Source organism: Cydia amplana, chromosome 8 (assembly GCF_948474715.1).
Source record: "Cydia amplana chromosome 8, ilCydAmpl1.1, whole genome shotgun sequence".
NCBI classification, from domain to species: domain Eukaryota; kingdom Metazoa; phylum Arthropoda; class Insecta; order Lepidoptera; family Tortricidae; genus Cydia; species Cydia amplana.
In genome coordinates, this window is record NC_086076.1 from 2,638,081 (window position 1) to 2,664,806 (window position 26,726).

Below are 26,726 nucleotides of genomic sequence, written 5' to 3' on the forward strand. Positions count from 1 at the left end.
TGACATGACCAGTGATCCCGTGGGCCGTGATGCTTTTCATAGAAAACGAAGCGCCGGTACCTCCGGCTCGGACCAAAACGTCACTTTTGACACTGACATATCCGATCCATATATACTTGGTCAACCAGATCTTGACAGTAGAAAAAGGCGGCAAATTTGAAAAATGTAGGCGCGAAGGGATATCGTCCCGTAGAAAATTTGAATTTCGCGCCTTTTTTTACTGACAAGATTTGGTTGACCAGTTATAGTTTCTATATCATAATCATAATCATTTAATCGCAATCTAATATCTAATATTTGACGTATCTTAAAGTTCGAATATGGCTTTAAATCAATAGGTAGGTTAGGTTCGTTAGGTAGCTTCAGATGCCCGAAGGGAAACCAGAAAAAGTGAACTCAGGGTCAGAAGGAAATTTAATGTTCTCGGAAATATTGAGTTTCAAAGTACTGTCATTAGGCTATCACGTAGCTATTTTTAGCACTAGACATATTATTAACTTTCAAAGTATTGTCATTAGGCTTTTTGGACGTAGCTATTTTGAGCACTATTAGACATATTGACTTTCAAAGTATTGTCATTAGGCATTTTGTACAAAGGAATTTTGATTTTCGAAGATGAGATCGTTCGATTTAAAGTGTATAGGACATGCAGCTTTAGGAATTTCGTACATTAGACAATTTGATTTTCGATGTTCTGTCTTTAGGAATTTCGTACTTAGGATATTTGATTTTCTAAATTATGCTACATAACCAAATAAATTAGGTAAAATTTAAATAATTATTATTCTGATGTGAGTGACCAGTGTACGTTCAAATTCGCCTTAGTCTAATTAATGATTAGACTAGGGGTCAACTCACCGTTTTAAATACGCATATTGATTGCGTAAATAATATAATTCCCTGCGTACACGTAGTTTTTTATTACCTACTTAATTAAATATGTAATAGATTTGGCATACGGGCGTGAAAAGGGCCGTGCGGTGGTGGTGCCCAGATCAAGTTCAGAGAACTTAAATTAGTGTTATGTGTTAAAAAGCACTGAAAATTGTGCTATACATATACTACAACATGGATTGGTTTAAAGGAGCTGGTAAGCGCATATTAGTAATCTACCTACCTAGTACCTACCTAAATAGACATCTAGAAAGGACTATGAGCAACTTTGTATACCTGGAGCCTGGTCCAAAAACCAACAGAAATGAAAGTTAGGTCATTAGATAGGTATTTCTATGTACTTCATTTCGTTCTATGGGCACCAAGCGGAATAGCATTGCAAAACTGAGATTTTGGTATTTTAGTCAAAATATCGTCACCCTTATTACTTAATAGGCAATAGAGCCTAAGTGAGTACAAATTGCTGCAGGGTAGATACATACCTACTAATAACCCGAAATTAAAAATTTCCTCATAGGTGATGTGGAAATCAAATCAATTATTTCCACGCGTTAACACTTGAATCTCTTCACTACGCTCAGGATTATATTTTAGAATTTCTCGCTACTCTCGGAATTCTATTATAGAATCCTTCGCTTCGCCCAGGATTCAATGTACGTCCTCGCCGTAAATAAGTCACTTTGCTCCCTAAGGGCTTATTTAGACGGTGTGAGAACTCGCATGCGAGTTTCACTAGATTGCGTTATTTGATCGGGCGGCTGAATTGTTGTACGAGTAACCTCAATGGTCCGCAATGTAACTAAAATCGCATGCTAGTTCGCGAGCCGTCTAAATGAGCCCTTAGCCCCTTACCCTACATATTTTAATTAATAGCGCTCCGTGATTGTTACGCCATTTAGGGTTCTAGCTAAATTAGACATTCTATAGCGTAAGTATGCAACAAACAATTTAGCTAGGACCTAAAATGGCGTAACAATCCAGTGTGGGGACTGTACACAATTTATTTATTAAATATGTACATTTACACGGCATCACAGCATGTGCCAAAGCACCGAGTATTAAGAATTACAGGTTAACAAATAAAATAAAATAGTATATATAAAAGTAAAATAGATTAGTCATTAAGTCACAAATGCAAGTGCGGGGAAGCCTTTGATCCATCATCTCACTAAACCTCAGACAATAAATGTGGTCTCAGACACTAAAATAATACACTAAGTGTTGTTTTTTCAGTGGACTACGTAGACGATTGGTTCTTAATGGGCACACCGTGGACACTATTCGCGATATGGATTGGATACATCACTTTTGTGCTCAAATGGGGCCCTTCTTATATGTCCACAAGACCGGCTTACAAACTGAAAAACACTTTAGCCTTATACAATTTGTTTCAAGTTGGACTGTCTTGTTATATTGTTTACATGGTAAGTGGTAAAGTATATATGTAATATCATATTACATATATAATATGTGTGTGTATATGTCATGTGTATTTTTTACAAGCTTTTATTTAACTTGCCCCGTTAGTTCTGCTAGTGTGAGTCAAATCTTGGAAGCTAAATCATAAATATCAATTTTATGTTAATTATGTACATCCTTCCTTTCAAAACGCGATAACTCAAAATGTTGTCAGAGTGACTAGACATGTTCTGTCCGTGTACCCTTCATATGCTCTGCTTTACAAAGGATTTCCTATACATTACAATAAATAAAATATTTATTCACAGGGTACATATATAATGAGCAAAGAAGGACTGGTGAGCTCGCATTGTGCGATTGAAGCGAAAGAAAGTAAAGCTTACGTAAGTTTTTTTTAAGAAACAGATACGTCAGCGAACGTTATTATATTTTTTTTTACTTCCAAATAGGAAAAAAATAATGAAGTCATTCGATTCCTTACATTTTATTTAAAAAAAATTGTACCGCAACCATATACATAAACGCAATATTTCACCGACAAAATCGCAATTTCCTTGTTTTCCATAATACATCGAAACGGCTTATATCGTTACAATATGGTGACGTCACGATGTATTGCCATTTTCTTAAGCGTTTCATCATTAAAGTGCGGGTGCCAGACTTTGACCATCATTTAGCACTTTTGTATTGCTTTAAGACAATGGGTCCCATACAGAAATTTGATCCTCAAAACAAACCTGATCGACTATCAATCGATACCATTCATAAAAAATTGTCAAATACTCTATTTCAGATGGTGCGCGGCGTCTACATATACTTTCTAGCAAAGATATCTGAACTGCTTGACACTGTGTTCTTCGTACTACGAAAGAAAATGAACCAAGTCTCCTTCTTACACGTATACCACCATTCCCTCATGGCGATTTCCACGTGGTTTGCCTTGAAATATAATCCCACGGATGTCCTTATATTCTTAGGGACGCTGAACTCGTTTGTGCATGTTATCATGTATGGGTACTATGGGTTGTCGGCGTATCCAAGTATGACGAAATATTTGTGGTGGAAGAAGTATATTACGTCGTTTCAGTTGGTGAGTATTTTAGAATAAATAAATCTTAGATGTCGCTCGGGTCCCCTTGACCCATATGGTGGAAAGATTTGCTGGCTATGGATGAGGTCTTGGTGGCTCAGATGGCAGCGCGCTGGAGTATCTAACCAGAGGCCGTGAGTTCAAGTCTCACCCAAGACAGTAATTTTCCACTTTTAAATTTATTCTAAGCTTAATAGCGTCGTTCGCAGACGTTTCTGCTTGTTAAAATTTAAAATTGGTGAGTATCTTTACGAAATTGTTGTTTAAAAAAGTAACTATATATGTACAGTCATCACCAGAAGTTGCTAAGCGGGCGAGGTGTTCAAAATGATGTTGACGCGACTTTATTGTTGAGAATAAGAGCATGTCAAGGTAATTTTGAGCATCTCGCCTGCCTAGCAACTTCTGCTGCTGACTGTAGGTCGTAATAGGTACTATACTTAGCGAAATGAATTAATAACATAAACACTAAACGCTTACAAGCATGTGTTGCCCCCTACAGTAGGGTCAGTAGGTACCTACACTGGTACACGCACAGTCCCATGCGCGTTGTAGAATCTGCCATCTTGTGGCCTAAATATATGAAATTTTAACTTGTCATTATTTCTAACGCGTCATGTAGGTATCTTTCTCGCTCATACATAACTACATACACACATACCTACTTGTTAAAAAATGATTGTAACTGAAAATCTTTTGTGGAAACCGGACTACTACAAATGAGGCTTAGTTTTTTTCCAACAACGTAGATATAGGTTGGAAGGTCAGATGTCAGTCTACAAAAACTATAATATGGAGTGATTAAAATGATCCCTTTGTTTCCCATAAAGTTTTAAGTTAAGTTTGTCATATTATCATTATACATAAAACTGGAACCGTTAACTTTTTAGGATTTTTGTAAGGTTATCTTATAGATGGGTCAGGCTTGTTTTATGGCAATCCTGAAAAGTGACGCGTTTCTGAGCCAAGTGAATTATGACTAACGGTAATGCGGGCAAACAATACATCATGACTTAAGTAAAACTATTTGGAAAACAATAGAGACCCGATTAAAATGTATATTTATGATTCAAAATCAAATAAGTATGATTGTGTGTGAATAATTCCAATTATCGTCTTGTTTCAGATACAATTTGGATGTATAACACTACATGCTTTCATCAGCACCTTCGTTTCAAACTGCAAGACCTCATTCGTACTGCTAATAACTATTTTCTTCAATTTGGGATTAATGATATACCTTTTCCGAGACTTTTACATAAAATCATATGTCAAAAATAAAAGTAGCAAAAAAGGTCTGGATATTAGGAGACTTAGTCATAGTTTTATGATTTCTTTGAATGAACCAAACAGTACTGATGCAAAGAAATCTATCTGATCAGTCCCAAGCCAAGGCTGTATATTAATTTACAGTAAGCTGCAATAGTTGCTAAGCGGGAGAGGTGTTCATAATTTAATGATCTTGACGCGACTTTGTTGTTAACAGAATAAGAGCTCGTCAAGGTTATTTTGAACACCTCACCCGCTTAGCAACTATTGCTGCTGACTCTACCATACAAAAACAAGACAAAAACAGAAAAATAAAAGTTGTGAGAAACTTAAAATTCGTTTTTTATTAGGAAACACCAATTTACACAGACAACGTTCAAGGTGACGTTCGGATATCAATGGGGTTGGCAACTGCCAAAGGTTTGCATAGATGGCGCCATCATAGCTTGCCCCTTTTCTATGAGATTTGGCTTAAAGGACTGTCATGGGCATGGTCAAGGATGGGCATTAAAAAAACAAAAATTTTACACAATTCCAGGGGCAAGCTATGAAGACGCCATCTGCTAAATACCGGCCAACCCCATTGCAGCTGCATTACTGTTCAGGCGGCCTAGCCAAGGTGACAATCGCTGTCGCTTCGCCATCGAATCGCTTTGTGTCTCTCTACCACTCTTCTATATTAGTGTGATAGTGAAAATTGCGTTTCGATTGCTACGGAGCGTAAGCGATTGGCGTCTTAGCTACGCGGCCAGGCGTTGTTGCGACCGCTGAATCTGTCAATTTTCTTGATAAATAAAAAGCGGCCAAGTGCGAGTCGGACTCGCCCATGAAGGCGATGAAGGTATTTAGGCGATTGATGACGTATTAAAAAAAAAACTACTTACTAGATCTCGTTCAAACCAATTTTCGGTGGAAGTTTACACGGTAATGTACATCATATATTTTTTTTAGTTTTATCATTCTGTTATTTTAGAAGTTACAGGGGGGGGACACATTTTACCACTTTGGAAGTGTCTCTCGCGCAAACTATTCAGTTTAAAAAAAAATGACATTAGAGACCTCAATATCATTTTTGAAGACCTATCCATAGATACCCCACACGTATAGGTTTGATGAAAAAAAAAATTTTGAGTTTCAGTTCTAAGTATAGGGAACCCCAAAAATTTATTGTTTTTTTTTTCTATTTTTGTGTGAAAATCTTAATGCGGTTCACAGAATACATCTACTTACCAAGTTTCAACAGTATAGTTCTTATAGTTTCGGAGAAAAGTGACTGTGACATACACGGACAGACGGACAGACAGACAGACATGACGAATCTATAAGGGTTCCGTTTTTTGCCATTTGGCTACGGAACCCTAAAAACCGGCCAACATCCTCAGTGTAGGTTCCGTAGTTACCCTTCTATCACAATAGGATGAACGGGGGCTATTAACGGGGGCTTATTATTTACTCAAAATTCTTTCTAAAATCTTTGGTATTTTTCCATCAGACGAATGAACTTTACCTATATTTTTTACACACAGCCTTCCTTTTTTACTCGTGGTTTTTTATTACCTATTGAATTGATGTAAAGTATAAATCTATTTTTTTATGCTATATCAGCTTTTAATTACTTCTTTAGATATAGGTTAACTGGAAGAGATCCCTGCTAGGGATAAGTTTGCCTTTGTAGTACACAACGTTTTATCTGATGTAACCAATATTCCTTTCTTTTCATACAATAAAGTGTTTAGGGTAATTCGCCAGTAACTGGCCACTGGCCAATAACTGGCCACCCTAAACTTAAAATGAATTCTATTTAAATACCTATGAACTGAATTCATTTTAGTATAAGGATTCAGTAACTGGCCAGCTTTCAATAACTAGCCACCTTATAGTAAAATGAATTCTGTTTATAGGTAATAGAATTCATATTTAGTTTAGGGTGGCCAGTTACTAACAGCTGGCCCCAATTTCACCACGCCGACATTTGTCAGTGACATATGTCGGGTGACAATTGTCAAGTGACAGGTGACAAGTGACAACTTCGTAAACTGTTTTTGTATAGAAGTGCTTATAAACATGACAGGCATTTAGTTACAATTGTCCAATTGACAATGATTTGGTGAAACAAGAGTAGTTTTTATAAGTCGACATATTTGTCAATTTGTCGGTAATTCTTGACATGAGATCGGAGCTGTGTCAGGCTTGGGTGACAATTGTAGTGTTTTCGTTGTTAGCAAACCCCGTTATCATCGTTGCAGTTCATTGAAAATAAACGTTCGCAAAACTGTGTACCCTAAATTCGCCTTTAGGGTACAAATAAAAATCGCTTTAAATCGCTTTTAAATTCTTCTTAACTAGCATTAAATCATAATTCCATTATAAATTTTAATTGTTGCCTATGAAGGCGTTTAGTAATTCAACATTTAGGATTTGGAATAAGTCTCAGTATAGTTTTCATAATAAAAAAAAAAATATAATGCGAAGTTGGGGACCGGTAGCGAAATTAGGTATGTTTAGATAGGTATTGTAAGTTAAATTTCGGACATGATTGTAAAGTTGTTATGGAATAAACTATCTTATCTTATCTTATTGTTTTTTTAATAATTTACTTGGGCGAAGTTGGGCACTAACAGTAAAGTTAGGGTTTTGGTTAGTTAGAAAATGAATCTCCGCGAAAGCAATAGTGGTGATATTCTTATACAAGGGAATATATAAAGTACGAATAGATTCCTACTTTGACGTCACTGACTTTGCATTTGCAGAAAAAAATACTTAAAACTAACAAAAAAATAATGCTTTGACGCCTTGTCAACAAATAATGTAGGTATTGTAATTGTAATAGTAATTAGCATTTATTATTGAAGCTGGTACATAACATATATTAATTTGATTTATCAACTTTAGCTTCAACTCGTCCTTTGACGTAGGCCTCCTCCATAGCTTTCCATTTGTTTCTTTCTTTTGCTGTTTGCATCCATTTACCTCCTATTCTTGTTAAATCATTCGACCATCTAAACTTTTGTGGGCCACTCTTTCTTTTATTATATCTAGGGCACCACTCTACAAGGTCTCTTGTCCACTTATCCAAGGTTTCTCTCATCATATAATGTAGGTATACGCTGCATTAAATGGGGTCGGGACACAGATGGGATCTCAATCAATATCATGTTAGTGATGACAACACGGCACATCGAAAGCAATTAACGATCTCTTGTGAAGAATTGACAAATATGTCGACTAGTAAACATTACCCTTGTTTCACAAAATAATTGTCATTAAATTTAAGATGGACAATTGTACTAAACTACCTGTCATGTTTATATGAAGTTCTATACAAAACAATTTACGAAATTGTCATCTGTCACCTGTCACTTGACAATTGTCACTCGACATATGTCACTGACAAATGTCGGCGTGGTGAAACAAAGGTCTGTCATTTTTTTGACAATTGTCGTACCTGTCAGCTTGGTGAAATAGGGGCCTGGCCGTTACTGGCGAATTACCCTACTTACTTAAAATTCCTAAGCTTCCTCCGTTTTAGAACCGAGTACAAAGTTCGCAAAACGTAAATGAGATCAATGTAAATATGCGGTAACGTGACATTGAACAATTTTAATAGGTCGCAAATTACGGAAACCAGTTTTAGGTAAGTATTTACGGATATTATATGATTTGACCCGTCATTCGGACGCGAGAAGCGTTATAGTGCGGTCGGTGACAAGGATTTCAAAGGATTTATAACTTTTATACGTGATGGACAATATAACTGACAACCATTCCAATATGGCGTGGTATTCTAAAGGAGTTGGTGAGTGAAATTGTAAAAATTTAATTTATAGGGCACACTTAGATATAACCTCGTAAGTCCCCGTGTACTTGTACTGGACCAAATTAAATTCGAGTTTTGAACTCATATAGAAATAAAAGAAAGTTCCAAATTCAAAAGCGCCAAAATTGCCTGGGTCTTACGAAGTAAATACGGCAAAAATGACCGTATATTTTTTTTTGTATGTTTTTCTTATGCCAAATTGTTAGGACTGCAAAGAGGCGAAGATCGGCTTGAATCGTGTATGTTTTCATCTGGTCCTTTAATATAAAGGATTGATGGCAATGATGGCACTCAAATGTCAATCAATAATAAGCCAGAGCATTATCGAAGTTTATGCTAATAAGAATGGTAATTGCATGAATATATTATGTAGGTATGCAAACTTAATTTTATTCAAAAATGTAGAATCTCAATAACAAAACAGACTTAATACAAATTAAAAATAAACTACACCTAGCTTGACCTATGGGGTGTATATTATATGTTATTATGTTTTAGACATTATAAGATACCTAAATATAAATGAGAAGATAATAGAATCATGAAAATAAAAGTAACTTTAATTCATAAAACGGTATTTTAAGATAATCTAACTAGATCTAGAAACTAACTGTAGTGCCTCTCATCTACTAATCAAAATGATAATTCAATCTTGTTACTTAATTATCGTGCATCTCGCTCGTACTTGTCTGTACATGTATATGCGCGGGCGAGACGCACTATAACTAAATAACAAGATTCAAATTTCATTCTGATGCCATGTTCGAATTGGCCTGTTTACAGAGCCAACATAAACTTGACGTAAAACTAAATCAATATTAATAAAAATATTATATGTGCATACAAACGATTTACCTACGTTCTAAAACCAGGGATTTTTGAATTTATTTTATGAGTGCTGACGGTATGTAAAAATAAATAAATAACTACTTACATCACTACATAGTATAAAACAAAGTCGCTTCCCGCTGTCTGTCCGTCTGTATGTATGCTTAGATTTTTAAAACTACGCAACGGATTTTGATGCGGTTTTTAATAGATAGAGTGATTCAAGAGGAAGGTTTATGTATAATTTGTTAACCCGTGCAAAGCCGGGGCGGGTCGCTAGTAATTAATATAAGATAAAATGACATGACAGTTGTTGCAGTTCTCATCATTTTAATGCAAGTTAGTTATAAAAAAAATATGAGAGATGTATGAAAATATATATTTCGCCGAGTTTCTTGCCGGTCCCATATTGGGATTTAAATCTTCTCGGGCAGGGTTAGTGCCGGCGTACCTTTGTTTGATGTTCACGCGCATCGTAATATGTCTACTTGGAATATAAAGTATCTTTATAAAGATAAACCTAGCACGTAAATGCATACAAAAACTGACAAGCGAATCGATATCATTACTGTTTAATAATTCACTAGTATATTAGCCATCTGGTGTTTCCCCTGAATTTATATTAAGTACTTACCTACTTTTCCACCTGACTCTGGGCCCGATTCGGATTTTGTAATAGACATCTATTAGATATCTTTTAGACATCGCCAAGATACGATAACGATATGTTTAAGATCTAAGCTATCATTCTGACATTTCCGCGATTCTGGAGATACTCTTGAACGATTTCCACAAGATATTACTTAGAGATCTAATTCACATCTAATAGATATCTAACACGATCTATCGTAAAAGTAACATTGGTTGCCCGAATTGCGCTACAAAAGTTGAAATCTAAACTATAACGTATCTAGAATGGATCTAGTACGTGTCGTCTCTTGTAAATATCTTGAAGTTCGAATACGGCAGTTTATCAATGTGATGGTGTTAACGGGTCTCTGTATAATACGGGTTTTGGCGTTCTCTCGCGAAAGTAGTGTTTAGTTTTTTGAGTTTATGAAATTAATATGTATGTTAGTCTATACGGTATATGTAATATGGGGCTAATTGCCTGAATTAAATTTTAAAATAAATAAATAAAGGAGTTTTGACAACAAGGAATTCTAAACGTTCTTAAGCGCATAGTAATATGCCTACTTGAAAATATCCACACACCCTAGAACCTAAATGGTCGCGTACTGTGCGGTTTAAGAGAAATTTCCTCCCGCGGACGCTCCGGCTGTGGAATGAGCTCCCTTCCGAGGTTTTCCCGAGGGTCTACAGTATGGGGGTCTTCAAAAAAGGAGTGTACAGGTTTTTAAAAAGGTCGGCAACGCGCATGTAACACCTCTGGAGTTGCAGGCGTCCATAGGCTACGGTGACTGCTTACCATCAGGCGGCCCGTATGCTTGTTTGCCACCGATGTGGTATAAAAAAAATCTCTCTTTATCTTATAAATATCCTCGATATCGCTATGTCATGTAGCGCTCCTTCCGCGTTAATTTCTCACTACAGGGCGCGTAGCCAACGTGCCAATCGTTAACGCTCCGTAGCGTAGTCACTCTCTATCACACTTCCATATTAGTGCGACAGTGACAGTTGCGTTTCGTTCGCTACGGAGCGTTAACGATTTCACGTTGGCTACGCACCCAGTACAGATTATGATGGTCGTTAGTATTTTTCAATCACCTGGTGTTAAACAATGACACTTATTTTAACACTTGGATAAAATACGGCCCATAATACGTGTGTGGTAGGATTATAGTCAACATTGGATGAGACAGTACTAACAGATGAAGTTTCGACAAAAATATTTACCATTCTCCTTTTAGCTTTACAAAAAAATAATTATACATACGTAGGATAACTAGTAGAATGTAGCAGAAACTTATGAGTGTGTTGTTCTATCCGCTACGGCTAAGGTTAATGCTGAGAAGGGGCCCGATTCGGATTTTGTAATAGACATCTATTAGACATCGCCAAGTTACGATAACGATATCTTTAATATCTGACCTGTCAAATTTGACATTTCCGCGATTCTGCAGATACTCTTGAACGATTTCCACAAGATATTACTTAGAGATCTAATTCACATCTAATAGATATCTAACACGTCAACACGATCTATCGTAAAAGTGACATTGGTTGCCCGAATTGAGCTGCAAAAGAGAACTAGTTGAAATCTAAACTATAACGTATCTCGAATGGATCTAGTACGTGTCGTCTCTTGTGATAATCTTGAAGTTCGAATACGGCAGTTTAATGTATCTTCTAAAAAAATATTATATTGAAAGAGCAGGCGTATTATGGATGACTTTATAAATAACCGTCACTTTTTAACACCCCGGGATAGAATGTGGCGGACACCGTTTTATCACGCTGTCACGTATAGACAAAAACGACCATCATATCCGTGCAGGTCGGGTTTTTTAGTTGAAAATAGCTCGACATAATTCGTTCATATTCACTACACATTTGGGCAATAAAACGCATGTTAAAATTATACGTTAAAATAAATAATGGTCCTTTTCAAAAATGTTAGAAAATACCTAGTTGCAGATTTTCATTAGTTTTGGGTCATTAAACGTGTCTCTGTATGCGGGACAAAAGCAATGAATTATTTTCTGACGAGTGATGTACCTACTACACACTACACACACACACGAAACACACACACACACACACACACACGTAAAATTTAAGATGAATACTTATTTTTCTGCCGTGCAGTACCTATTGCACGGCAGTTTTATCGTTCGAATGTTAGGTACGTTTTTAACCGTTTTAATTAAGTTAAAAATATAAATAGGCATTTTGTATTCCAAACCGATTCTGACCTTGAAGTCTTTTTTAAATATTAGTGATGTATTTAGAGATCCTGGTCTAATAGCCAGAGGAACGAGATTTATGTTGAATGACCGATTAGCGCTGTAATCCCACATTGACATGCAAAAAACCACCAAAAAAATGTTGACATGTCAATTACGTCAAACTCATGCCTATATGGAACTTGTAGTGTGTATTTAGGCTTCCACGTGTAAATCGACCAAAACTTAAGTATTGGAGGCTACTAGAGTGAACTTTGTACCATGTTTGCTATCTCCGGGAGTATAGTCAAATCAAACACTCGGTGCACGCGAATACGTAATGTGCTCTCTGTCACACCTACCCTCCGTGTGTATGTGTGACAGAGAGCACACTACGTAATTAGCGTGCAACTAGTGCTTGATTTTACTATAGTCACACAGTTCACTGATTCGTAAACCTTATTATAAAGAATATAAGGTTCATATATGGTTAAATGTTGTTCGTAACTCCGTCAATACTGTTAACGTACAAAGATAAACCTTATTTTAATTTACATAAGGTCCTAAGTCCAAGAGTGTTGGTACTACGCTACGATAGCAAATAAAGCCGTAGATGTATATTTGCAGAGGTACCTACGTGAATAAAGTAGACAAATAATCTTTATTAGGTTAAACTTTTTGTGTTAATTATTTAACCATACGACAGAATAGGTAATTATGTAGGTACATCTTTTTCTCGACTCTTCCGATAGAATTACATTGACAGGGGAAAAGTCATTATCAGTATCAAATTATAGCATTACTTTCAAGTAATGACATTAATTGATAGTTTAGCTATTGAAGGCCATAAATGTTTTTATTGTTACATTTTGATAACATTTGGTAAGTTTGAAGAGTCCCTCATTCTGGGCGGAATAAACAAAAATCCCAATTTGGGACGAAAAAAAATTTGCGTTGAACTCAACAAAAAAATTAAAATTACGTTTTCGTAACTCAATGTAAGATTTTGTAGGATGACATTGAGCTTTTGTTGTAGAGAATAGAGAGCTCTATCTATCCACAAAAATTTATTACTTGCTACTTTTTCGAGGCACGTTCTACTTAGGTACCGTAAAATGGGGTGAGTAGGGTTCGCGGGGAGAGTTGGGTTATGAATGGTGAGAGAAGGGATGAAAGGGGGGTGAGATGGAATTTTAAGACTACTGCTACAAAAATAATGTATTCCAATTTAAAATGGAGCTATAAGTAGTAATATTCATAAAAAAAAATCGATCCAACAATCTTCCAAAATCACCTTTGTATGAAATTCCATCTCACCCCAATTACGAGAGACTACGGGGTGAGGTCGGATTTCCTGTTTGTGAAACTAAAATACAAAAATCCGGAACACTTATTAATATTATATACACCATTCAGTTTGAATATGTAAAAATAAAATGTTATCGAGGTTTGAATGTCAGTTTTGCCCCTACTCACCCCATTTTACGGTACCTACTATTTTTTTCCAAAACCCGTTTTTAACGCAAAAAGCCAATTCGAGTTGGACCAAGATAAGTCTGCAACAATTTTGATAGCACACGCAAGTGATTTTTTAAACGTCAAACTTCTATGACATTATGTATGACGACTTTTCTTGGTTAAGGAACCTTTTAAACCGTTTCGCAAAGCTTATAAAATCACTGGGGAAACTCTGTCGTTTTTCGTAACCTATGCTAACCATAGTTATACATAGATAGTTACATGACTATACCCGCTATACCGGCCAATTTAAACGTACACTATCATCATGATATATTATTTGAATCACGTTGTTTAGTTATCGTGCATTTCTCTCGTACTTGTTCGTACATGTACTGGCGCAGGCAAGACGCACGATAACTAGATAAGATAATTCAAATATCAATCTGAAGTCAGTGTAAATTTGAATTGGCCTGATAGTTTTACTTGAACATAATTTGCTTTAATCGATAGCAAAAAAACACTTCGATTAGTTTTATTTTTAGTTGATATATTATGGTATTTTCCAATGCAAATAAGCGTTGGTGGCCTAGCGGTTCTAGCGTGCGAGTTACAATCCGGAGGTCGAGGGTTCAACCCCGGCTCTTACTAATGAGTTTTTCGGAACTTATGTACGAAATATCATTTGATATTTAACGGTTGCTTTTCGGTGAAGGAAAACATCGTGAGGAAACCAAACTAATCCCAATTAGGCCTAGTTTCCCCTCTGGGTTGGAAGGTCAGATGGCAGTCGCTTTCATAAAATGCCGGGATAACGGAGGAAGATGGTATTTTTCAATGGAATTGATCAAAGTGACTCATATGTTTAAAACTTGTATTTTATTCTCATGTATAGTTTCCATGTATTGTTTCTTTGTTTTGTATTTTATTTTGTAGTTTCACAGTGCCTTGGTTTTACTGTAATGCTGTGTTACTTATTTGACTAATAAAATAAAATAAATAAATATGTTTTTTTACCACCAACGTCAATGTTATAAAAACTTGTTGTTTACCGATAGATAATCTACCATCGGTTATTCACCAGCAATTAATTATTCTTTAACGACCGCTAGTCGCGAGTTTTTTTTTAATACAATTTGTTTTTTACTAAATCGACATAGAATTCAACCGCGCTAACTTTGCACTGACTTGTAGAGCCGCGCCAAACTTCACGTACAGGTGGAGTGCATAATTTTTTTCCATCGTATTTTTTCGGAATCGTTCGTATTTGTCATGCTACTTCAGTCAACCTCAGTACTTTTGGTACAAAGACTGACTGAAATAGCAAGACACGTTCGTAAGTTTCCGTGAAAATACGATGAAAAATAATTAATAATAAAATTTTGACTACTACATCTGTAACTCGGCCAGGCGTGGCTCACTCCGCTATTTCGTCGCGTCGGTACAAGTACCTACAAGTAGATACATGCGGTTCACACCAGGGATCGGATACCGGTATTTTTTGTATGGGAACGGAAACGGTATTTTTTCGTTCTTTGCTAATTACTTCATTTCTAATTGAGTAATCTAATAATACGAAGTCGTAACCTAAAAACACAACTGAGTCCTACATTTCGGGTATAAAATAATTCGAAAAATATGGTTATTTCTAAGTTTTTGCCAAAATCCGGTTCCGATCCCTGGTTCACACCAATTTTGGTGTCTAGCCATAGTAGTTGCCGCGCACCGCTACGGAACGGACGCCTGCTCGCGCTTGCGCCACCTAGCGGTCCATATCTGTCTTAATAGACGCGTTTTGTTAGAGAGTGAACCTTCTGTACCTAGTACTATTTATTCTGTGACTCGGCGGGCGACTTCACGTGGACGAACTCTCGCGAAAACGAACCGCGACAGCCGTAGCAATAAAAACGACAAATATCACAAATATAAAACATCTAAGTACATATACTCGTAGCCTTACCACTAGAGATGCCACGAATATTCGGCAACTATTCGGTATTCGGCCTATTCGGCCACTTTGCCGAATATTCGGTACTCGGCGGCATGTTGCCTACTATTCGGCCGAATACCGAATATCTGTTGTCCCTACCTAAAAAGAAAAATTGCACAAAAAAATACCAAAAATTAGCTATATTTAATATTTAAAATGTATTATTGGAAAGTTGTTAAATAGGAAGACCCTTTTTTAAGCATTTGTTGATTATGAAATATTTTATTTTTATCATGGGTCTAATTTGATTGACTCTAACTACATTAATTACCTAGTTCGGTTTTACAAAAAATATATCTTAGCAAACGTTGTGCTTTGTTGGCGAATAGTTTTCATAATAATTGTGACTCGCAATGTTCGCATCTCATGCCGAATATTCGGTCGCCGAATATTCGGTATTCGGCCGAGAGAGTGGCCGAATATTCGGTATTCGGTATTCGGCCAAAACCACTAGGTATTCGGGGCATCTCTACTTACCACGATGCCTTAGCAGTTTCAACCTGATAATTATATTCGCTAACGTCTGGGTAACTTTCTTTCTATATATCTCGCTCACACTAATATACCAGTATACAGCAATGTTCAATCAGCTCAGTCATTCGCGCGTCCATTTCTCTCAGACTTGTCCGCACAAGGTATGAGAGCGAGCGAGATGCCCGCGCCATTGTCAGCTAATTGATATGATTCCAATATCATTCTAATATCGGTTTGATGTCAAGTGCACGTTCGAATTGGCCTCTTACTCAGTGCTAAATAAAATCTTGTTTAGCTTTACGTATGACTTATACTTTGTTGACTTAAAAATTTAACAACATTGTACTGACATAAGTAACTATAGCTGGTCAACCAAATCTTGTCAGTAAAAAAAGCGCGAAATTCAAATTTTCTATGGGACGATATCCCTTCACGCCTACATTTTTCAAATTTGCCGCCTTTTTCTACTGTCAAGATCTGGTTGACCAAGTATAGTAGTATAAGTAACTATACAGGGTGGAATATTTCTAGAGACTGAGCTGAAAGTATAGCGTTTTCTATGTGATCTACAATGGAGTTACTATAATCGCAAAGCTGGATTAAAAAGTAAACCAAATCACTAAAATGAAATATTGTTATAATATACCTAAAATCAGTCTGATATTATCAGTGACAACCCTACAAAGTTATTTACATTTTAAATTAAAAAGTAAAACCAAAACACTAAAATGAAATATTTTTATACCTATGTAATATAAAATCAGCCTGATCTGATATTATCAGTGACAACCCTACAAAGTGATTTACATTTTTAATTGACACAGTATGTCATGTCATTCAATAGGATCTGCTTGCTAGGGTTGAAACATACAGATTTTTGCACTAATGTTTAACAAACTGTATCTCAAAAACGGATAGACGTATTAACGTGATTAATAAGTAAAACATAAAGTAGGTACGTAGCCTAAACATTTCCCCTTTTGCGTAAAAGTCTTTTGTTCTGTTCCACCCGATATCATCATCTTCCTCGCGTTGTCCCGGCATTTTGCCACGGCTCATGGGAGCCTGGGGTCCGCTTGGCAACTAATCCCAGTAATTGGCGTGGGCACTAGTTTTCACGAAAGCGACTGCCATCTGACCTTCCAACCCAGAGGGTAAACTAGGCCCGTATTGGACTGTTCCACCCGATATATCAGATTGAAATGGAAAATTTGCTATAAACTGGTTATGAGCCGGTTTTAAAATAATTTATGTTATTAAGTTATTACTGATGTAATAGTACAATTATTTATGACGCAACTTAGCAAAATGTAGTACTTACTTGTTAATAATAGTGCATACATTTGTTAATGATAATAATATAGTTAACTATTATGTTCATTAATTGTCTAACGAGATCGTGATGACCAATCGGTAATTAACAACGAGTAATTACTATAATAATTTGCATGCTTTCTATTTTTGTAATGGCTGTAGAAAACCGTTATGTATTCGAAGAAGGTATATTATTTTATTAATAGATATTATTTTGATACGAGCTTTTACCTAAATGTTACATATACCTGGTAAAATTAAACTGTTAAAGATTAAAAAGAAAAACATCGTTTCAAAAATATATGTAACTGTTTGTTATTTTACAGTGCATCTGGTGCTCCATTATGACACTCTGTGCTATAATATAGTACCTATTTTATGCAACCGTTGTTTAAGAGAGGTCAAAAAAGGCGAGTGGCATGAGTAACAATTTGAGGCGAAGCCGAAAATTGTTAATAAAGACGCCACGAGCATTTTTGACTCAGTTAAACAACGTTGCATACAATACGTTTTCTATGAGCAAGAGCACTTACTTTGAAATAAAATTGTAATATCAATACATACTTATATACATAGAAAACACCCATGACTCAGGAACAGATATTTGTGTTCGTCACACAAATAAATGCCCTTACTGGGATTCGAACCCAGGACCATCGGCTTCACAGGCAGGGTCACTACCCACTAGGCCAGACCGGTCGTCAACGTTGCCCAAACACTTACATAATTTATTAACGCGCCGCCCATTTTTAGCATGTTACAGGGTCAATACACTTTCATACAAGGCACGTGACCTTGAATCGGGTGTTTGTGTTAAAAATAAACACGTTTCTCTTTTTATTATTATTAAATTTTGTTCGGAAAGAGAAGATTCGTGGACCCCATTCATACCACGACTCTTCTTTTTCCGCACAGACTCTACAAGCTTTTACTACACGCTTTTATTTAACTTGCAATGTACCTAACTATATTTGTACCGGTCAAATCTTGCAAGTTAGACCCACTTCCCGACTTCCATAAAAGCTGTAAATTTGCATACATAATAAGAAAGTCTGGTGACAATGCAATATTATGGTACCATCGAGCTGATCTGATGATGGAGACAGGAGGTGGCCATAGGAAATAGTGATAAAACAAGGCAACCTAATTGTGTTTGGAGTTTTTAGAATTTTCTCGATGAGTATTAGTTGCCTGTGGAAAGAAAAGTATAGTCAGCGATAAAAGCTTGTACCAAAAATGATATTTTTGCCAAAAACTTATTAATTCTTACTTTGTGTGTAAAAAAGATTGTATTCGGTTTTTGGTACCTACTTGGATATTTTCAAAGCTAACCATCAAATTAAAATTCGAAAAAAATACAAAATGACCTAGAAATCTAGATTTGGTAAAAACTTGTTTTATAAATATGGTGTTTAATACTTATTAACTCACATTTATAGACGGGTCTAACGCGAAATTTATTCAATTACCTTTATTTACCGACGTTTCGACACAGGTTTCACTGGTCGTAGTCGCGGCTAACTGTACGGCTACCATCAGTTTGGTACTGACATAAACGCCGTCGAGAACGTAATTTACTTTCTATACATCTCGCTCGTACTCGCATATTTGTGCAAACGAGATGTATAGAAAGTAAATTACGTACTCGATAGCGTAAATGTCAGTTTTGACACTGTCAGTGACTCATGGTACGGCATAGATGGTAGTATTTCTATAGATGTGGCCTACCGCGTGCCCCCATAAGGGATAGACATAGATGACGTCACAAACCCGGGGATACCATATAGGTAAAAATTACCCCAATATTATCAAATATTGGGGTAATTTTAATCACGTTCGCGAGTTGTTCGCCTACGTAAGACGCAGCGATAAATAAAATATCAATGGGCCAATTTTTTTTTATTTATTTAGAAAACAAACAGCCTTTTACAAATAAGTCTTACAAAAATGACTAAAAATAGGCCTAAAGTTTCATACGTTACTAAGTTGACTATTACAATGAAAAGTAAATAGGTTACTTAATTATAAATTACCCGTAGATATAGTTGTGAGTGCAACAAGCAAATAAAGTAAGAAAACAATTCAAAATATTTACTTGAAACAATTTTTCAATTACTAGTAAACAAAATATGCCGAAGTTTGTTCTTGAAAACGGACAAACTATGAACAAAAATGTCTATATCATTAAGCGATTCATTATACATAGACTACATAGTACAAGTACGCCTAAAGAAAGAATTTTTAGCATACTGTGTGCCACAGGAAGAAATAGAAAAGGTAGGTTTTCGTAATATGCTTTGAGCATATCCGGCAGTTTTCCGTCGGTGTCCAGTTTCTCCTTCCGGTTGCTAAAATCAATTTAGCACGCGTGCCTGCATCTTGTGGAAATCTGGAGGTAATAAACGAAATATTCATTTTGTAATCTGTCACTCTTATTGCAAAATTAAGAATTAGTGCCTGCAGCATATCATAGAATTAGATTCTCTGAGTCGTGGCAAAACCCCCTATAACGTTAATATAATTTACATTCTAATTTAAACACAGTTCAATTTTATTGTTCGTATATGTCCAGTTCTACAGCAAAATTATTTATAAAAATGTTATTAAAATACAAAATACCCGAATTTTGGGGTAATTGTATGCATCAAGGGCTGGTATCCCTCGAATAATAGCAATGCGACTAAATTGAATACACGTTATTAAAAGGGTGACGGCTTACTGTCAATATGCGTACGTAATTTGGTCGGTTAATTTATCAGGAAATATTTATAGGTTAATTTTTTTACCCGAGTTATTATTTACTGTAAATGCTTTTTCTACTCAGATTTTAATTGATATAGATTGTAGGATGCTGTTACTAAGCATGATAATGTGACCGAAGTATAAAATACTGTATTTACCTGTGAAATGTTACGTTGTCCTGTTTTTGCCGGCAGTCACTTGTACAGCGCAAAACTGAGCAATTCACCATATTTGTTGAATTGTTAAGTACTACTACATGCACACGAAACACTGATTTCAATATTTTTCCTGATAATCTTTGCACTGTTCATATGTTTCACACCAATTTGACGTTTACGCATTGTTTGTATCCCACCATAAACTACGGTGGGGAATAAAAAAATATGAGACTGTGACAAAGACAAACAATAATAGCGCTTTCTCTGCTACTCCTATTGAAAGATACATAAGACTATCCCGTTCTGTCAGTTATCCCCACCACTCATGCCATGCCCTCGTGGTACGGGCTCTGATGAGTGATGTCCCACAGCAAAATGTCAAAACAGCAAAATATATGTCGCGTTATCGTTAGACCCGTCTATAAATGTGAGTTAATATGTGTTTATACTTTTTTACATACGTCAAACTAATAGTTAATTTGTTTCATTTACAGTGGACTACGTAGACAACTGGTTTCTGATGAGCTCCCCATGGCCAGTGACAGCCATATGGCTGGCGTACATCGCGTTCGTACTCAAATTGGGCCCTTCCTACATGTCGAAGCGGCCCCCTTACCAACTCAAAAACACATTACTTTTATACAATATATCTCAAGTGGTGCTGTCTGCCTACATTTTTAACTATGTAAGTTATATTGTGTTTTTTTGGCCGCTTTTTCCGGTGTAGTCAATGCACAAGGTTTTATTTGTCATCAGTAGGAAATACGAATAATAAATATTTAGATACTTAACCGGTTTTGATGTGGAACGAATTAAAAATCAACAAGGTTAATGGGTTATGACAACAGAATTATAATATTGATAGGTACTGTTATATTATATTAATCAAATATCGCTGTTTTTTTTTTTCAATTTTCTGTACCGGATATTTAACTACTAAATATTTAACCAAAATGGGGCAGGGAATGAATGAAAGGGGCATGAAGGAAAACCAGAAAACATAGGAGAAAACGTAGACAGGATTAGATTTTTTCTTTTTTTTATCATTATTAAAATAACTAAGTCTAAAAACTATAATTGGCACAACAAAACATCAATTCTTATCCTATTAGTATAAAAAGTTATTTTTTGCTAATCTGATGTTAGCCTATAAACTAAATTAACGAGTTTAATCTCCTTCCGATCTCCGGAGACAAATATATTGTAAGTCTAATGTTAAAATTAGTACAAGTACTAGTTACAAGTAGATATTACGTTTTTCATAAGGATTTAATAAAAAAATAAATCATACTCAGATTAGTTAAAATCTTTTAGTAAAATATATTTTTCCTGGTTCCCGAGATACATCTGGCTTGATTGGGGCCGAAGGATATTAGCTTAATTTTAAAATCTAATTTATGTTAAGTTCAATCTGTTGTAAATAAAGGATTTGTATTTGTATAATAGCCATAACTTTTCGACGCCGAATCGGTTCACGCAAAAAAGGAGGTTGCATGTTGATGTCCATGTCAGAATGATAAAAACTTCATTTGGTGATAGAATAATCCATACCGGTTATTGTTTTTGTTTGTCATTCATACTTCTGTTTTGTTTTATTCGTTTCCTCAAAGGTTAACTGGAAGAGATCCCATACAGGGATAAGTTCGCCTTTGTTGTATTTAATTTACTCTGTAACTACGTTTCTCGTGTTTTTATTTCCATGTGCAATAAAGTACATATATACATACATACATACATTCCTAGAGTTAGACCAAGAAAAGTCTGTAACGATTTTCATAGCACATGCAGTGCAAAGACTTCTATGAAATTATGACGTACGAGTATAAATAAATAACACTTGTAATGCGTATCCTTTCAAGTGGCATACGTCATTTTTGAATTGTTCGAATTTCGATTTTATTTTAATTAATAAAATTTCAATGACTTAAATTGTGAGGGAGCCGGTTCTTGTCACTTCAAGGGGTATGCTATCAAAATCGTTGCAGATTTTTTTTTTGAAGGAGGTATAAAACTTTTCTGCTTAAACCGATTCGGCATCATTCAAATACAAAAAAAATACAAATTCAAATTCAGCGTCTCATATACGGTGACAACCTTAATATCTACCCTTGTTACAAAACTTCTCTTACAAACACAAAAAAATACAAAAACAGCGTCAGCAGCGTCAGCGTTATTCAGCGTCTCATATACGGTGACGCCCTAATCTACCCATAATAGTAATTAATGATGTTATATATTTGCAGGGTGTAGATATTTTAAATAACTGGGGATTGGTGAGCTCGCAGTGCGCCACCGAAGGAAAGGATTCGCAGCATTATGTAAGTCCTATATTTTTTCTTAAATCTTCTTTTAATTTGACAGTTTCGTGATACTTAATATCTGCAGTTACTGCAGTAGCTTCTTATTAAGTACCCCCTTTATTCATAAAACTTAGTACTTATAGTTCGTTTTTAGCATTAGAATAAGACTACGCGATGTTGACGTGTCTTTTAATTCAAAATCTTTTATTACATTATTTCATAAATTAATAAATACAATAATACAATTTAAAAAAATACAAAGACACTAAAACTACCTTTACTATTAATAAACTAACATACTTAATAATTATCACCCCCATCTTTTAATTGAAAAACGCTTTTTAACGGACAGTATTTATTACTTATGAAAGGTGTATGAAAGCAAAAGAATGTAAATAATTGTATATGATTCATAATTGTTTGCCGTGACTTATTTTTTAAAAGTGTTTATCAATAAAATGTTTTTTCTAATGCAAAAAAACGAACTATAACATCTTAATGTTAAATTTTGTTCCTTTTTAACAAACGGAATTCTCAAAATAACGGATAACAATAAACGATTATCAACTCCTTGTTAGATTTGACAGATATTTATGAGTAACACAATTATAATTTTCACACAGTTTGTAACTTAACTACCGCTACATAACATACCTACCTACAATTAAGAGCAATAAAAAGGTCAAATTGATATAACCCGTGCTGAGAAACACAATGAATAAATATAGGTACATATATTATTTACATTGTATTAGCAATTTTAACAAGATAATCTTGTATCTTTATGTCCCTTTGTTTTCCATAAAGTTTTAAGTCATAATGTATGGTTTGTCATAATTATTATCATTAGTCCTAAAACCCAAGATTTTCTTAAGGTTATCCTATAGATATTAGGTTAGGTTACGTTTGTTTTAAATAAGGCAATCCTGAAAAGTGACGCGTTTGTGAACCAAATAAATTACGACTAACGAAAATGCGGGCATACAATACATAATGACTTAAAACTTTTTGGGAAACAATAGAGACACCCTATTTCAACATTCAAGTGAAGACTAAAGACATATAAACGTAGGTAGTCGAGTCGTTCTCTTTATATGACTGTGGTCAGACTCAACTCCATCAAATTTTCATACATTTTGTATGGTTTGACGGAGTTTAGACGCAGGGACAAATCTGGAGAATTACCCAAATACCCAGTCCTCATATTCTTCTCTGGAAATTTACATTGTAGAAAATAATACTTTTATGCAATTGGATGTATCTGAACCACAGTTCCGCCCTTACCTTTGATTTCTTTAATTATTTTGAGAAAAAAAAATGCATTTTATATTTCGCTCCAACCTTACCTCGATAAAGTTAAACGAAGCTTTGGTTAATATACAATAATTCATGTAAAAATATTATCCATAACGTCAACATCCAGGAAGGAAAATGGGGACTAAAAGGGGAAAAGCAATCATCAGCTATCCACTTAAATCATATAAGTAGTTTGTCAAAGGACTGTCTCATTTCAAACATAGACAGAGATAATCATACTATACTATCTTTGTCTTGCACTAGTACCTACTAGCACAAAAGAAAAGGATGTGTATAGTTTTTTTTGTTCTTATTTACTGACAAATGGTTTGACCAGCTATACCTATATTTTTCAGATTTTACGCGGAGCCTACATATATTTTCTTGCCAAAGTATCGGAACTCCTTGACACAGTATTCTTCGTCCTCCGGAAGAAGATGAACCAAGTGACCTTCCTCCATGTGTACCATCACTCTCTGATGATGCTGAGTACCTGGTGTGCCATCAAATATAACCCGACTGATGCTGTGGTGTTCTTGGGGACTATTAACTCTCTGGTACATGTGGTCATGTATGGGTATTATGGGTTGTCGGCGTACCCTAGCCTGGCGAAGTATTTGTGGTGGAAGAAATATATAACATCGTTTCAGTTGGTGAGTATTGTTTTTGGAATTATTATTATTATTCTTTATTAAGAAAACATGGAAAAATACAAACTTTCAGATAAAGGGGCCCACTGATTAATAAATAGTCCGCCGGACGATAGAGCATGTCAGTTAAACGCAAAAGGTGACAGTTCCGAACAACTGACAAGCCGATATCGTCTGGTGGACTGGTAATCAGTGGGCCACTTAAGATACGACGTTGCGACCTATCAGAACACTGTTCGAGTGGTTCAATAAAATTGTCTCTCTTTTTTGAACATATTTCTAAAATTTCCAGTTATTTTTACTATGTTTATAGTGGATGTTCGAAAACCCCTTTATTCAGCCCACTACGCATTCAAAAATGTAGGTATCTTAAGCCTTTCGCTGCCGCGCGGGGCACATGTGACCGATTTTAGTATGCAAAATTAAGAGCGGGGTTCAACGGGTTCAACTAGAGTACGAGTTGGCCACTTTCTTGATTAACAAAGCTAAAGATTTATTCATATTTAGTTAGGTACCTACTAAGATATTCTTTTCACGAAATCAATTAAATGTTATTGTGGCTTGTTAGTATCAAAGTTGGAATTAGCATTTAAATCCTAAATTGTAAGTAGCCTATGACCAGAAGGGATTTTCGATTTTTTTTAACACTGCCTTTTTTTGTTTCAGATCCAATTTGGACTTATCACCATACAAGTCAGCCTAAGCGCCTTAGTTTCAAATTGCAAAACGTCATACGTCCTGCTATTCACTATTTTCTTTAACTTGGGGCTGATGATATATCTTTTCCGTGACTTTTACATTAAGGCATATACTGTAAAAAAAGTAAATTTAAAATCAAATGAGAAAAAAGAAGTCGTTGAAGATAAAAAAGGTTACATAACTTCAATAATTAATGATGGTGTGGCTGAACAAACAATTAAAGTTAAAGGGATGTGAGGAGAATATAGAGATTATGCTAGTTTAATGTTATTTATTGATAAGAATTACATACGAGTAAATTAATAAATTGTGATACTAAATCTTTTGCAAGTTTTTCATTTGCTATATCATAGTTTAACACACATTACAACAATTACCGATTATAGGTATGTCCTAAAAATAGGACAGAAATTATTTTACATTAAAATATCAGGAGGCGTAATAAGCTTACATTCATCCCGATTAAATTAGCTTAGGTATATTTATAGCGAATTAGATTTGCCCTCAACCTTGTGGGCAAATCTAATTTTCTTTTATATTGTGGTTTTATGTTTCGTGGGCGAAATAAGAAAAACGATAGAATGAATACAGTATAACATTGCCTTTAATTTTACCTATTTAATCCCACCCATCACCTATTTCATTTATCCAGTCCTATTTAATTCATCATCATCATCACAATTTTAGGAGCCTGGCTCTTGTCGGTGGAGTAATCGCCATTCTGTTCTTCTCTCTGCCATTGTTTTGAGCTCCTGATACGTCACTACGTTGATTTTCTCTTTGGCTTGGTCCAAAAACGCACGTCTCGGCCTTCCTCTGCCTGTCTTTTTTTCTATTCTTCCTTCAATTATAGTCTTTATGTAAGTATCATGCCGTATCAAGTGCCCCAATATGCTTCCCCTTCTGTTCTCAATCTTTTCTGTTCTTCAATTATTTATTTATATTTCAATAAAGGTTTAATTTGGCTTTTCTTGGTCCACCGATCAGCTCAAAGTAACATCTAACTTGCTCCTAAATTGGATTTCATTTAAACAAAGTCCTTCCTTCCTCATCGAAACAGACAGTAAGTATCTTGGGCAAGATTTAATTTCGTTATTCGCGTTAAAGTCGGCTTTGTCTTAAATAGATTGTCTTATTTTCCCTGTTTAATCAAATTATATAGCCTTGTCCAACGATTGTGCTTTATAATGACTAAAGTATAAGAAACTGAACACTTGGCGATATAATAAAAAAACGGACAAGAGCGAGTGGGACGGTTCCGTACATTTTTTTTTTTAATTTTATAGTTATAAACTGAAATAGATGTCATATATTAAAGAAATAGTGACGAAAACTAAAAATAAAAGTGAAGTGAAGTGAGTGAGTAATCTGGCCTTCACCATGGAGAGCTTCGTCACTTTTTCTTTAATATATGACATCTATTTCAGTTTATAATTTATATATAGTAGTGTGAGTACTTAAAAAAACACAAATCATAATATT

At 35.3% G+C, this 26,726-nt stretch overlaps 1 protein-coding gene and 1 long non-coding RNA gene across 3 annotated transcripts in view; one reads left to right on the top strand and one right to left on the bottom strand.

The window, feature by feature from the left end:
* Nucleotides 1–26,726, bottom strand: part of LOC134649995 (uncharacterized) — a 212,145-nt gene that overhangs the window by 121,318 nt on the left and 64,101 nt on the right. The window lies entirely within an intron of this gene.
* Nucleotides 973–25,569, top strand: LOC134649979 (very long chain fatty acid elongase 7-like). 2 transcript variants are annotated; one of them, XM_063504793.1, is made up of 5 exons: nucleotides 973–1,090; nucleotides 2,128–2,318; nucleotides 2,622–2,696; nucleotides 3,107–3,403; nucleotides 25,212–25,569. In XM_063504793.1, exons 1-5 carry the CDS (start codon nucleotides 1,069–1,071, stop codon nucleotides 25,479–25,481), a joined length of 855 nt encoding a protein of 284 aa, XP_063360863.1. In that variant the 5' UTR covers nucleotides 973–1,068; the 3' UTR covers nucleotides 25,482–25,569. The 2 variants fall into 2 exon arrangements, with proteins under 2 accessions (XP_063360863.1, XP_063360862.1); XM_063504792.1 differs by lacking the exons at nucleotides 973–1,090; nucleotides 2,128–2,318; nucleotides 2,622–2,696; nucleotides 3,107–3,403 and adding exons at nucleotides 8,332–8,468; nucleotides 20,794–20,984; nucleotides 22,543–22,617; nucleotides 24,252–24,548.

What these genes read in the sequence shown, in the direction of transcription:
- LOC134649979 (XM_063504792.1), top strand. Translation starts at nt 8,414, where the DNA reads ATGGACAATATAACTGACAACCATTCCAATATGGCGTGGTATTCTAAA. An exon ending in GTGGTATTCTAAAGGAGTTG is followed by an intron (nt 8,469 to 20,793) that starts GTGAGTGAAATT and finishes TTTCATTTACAG; the next exon opens with TGGACTACGTAGACAACTGG. An exon ending in CTGCCTACATTTTTAACTAT is followed by an intron (nt 20,985 to 22,542) that starts GTAAGTTATATT and finishes ATATATTTGCAG; the next exon opens with GGTGTAGATATTTTAAATAA.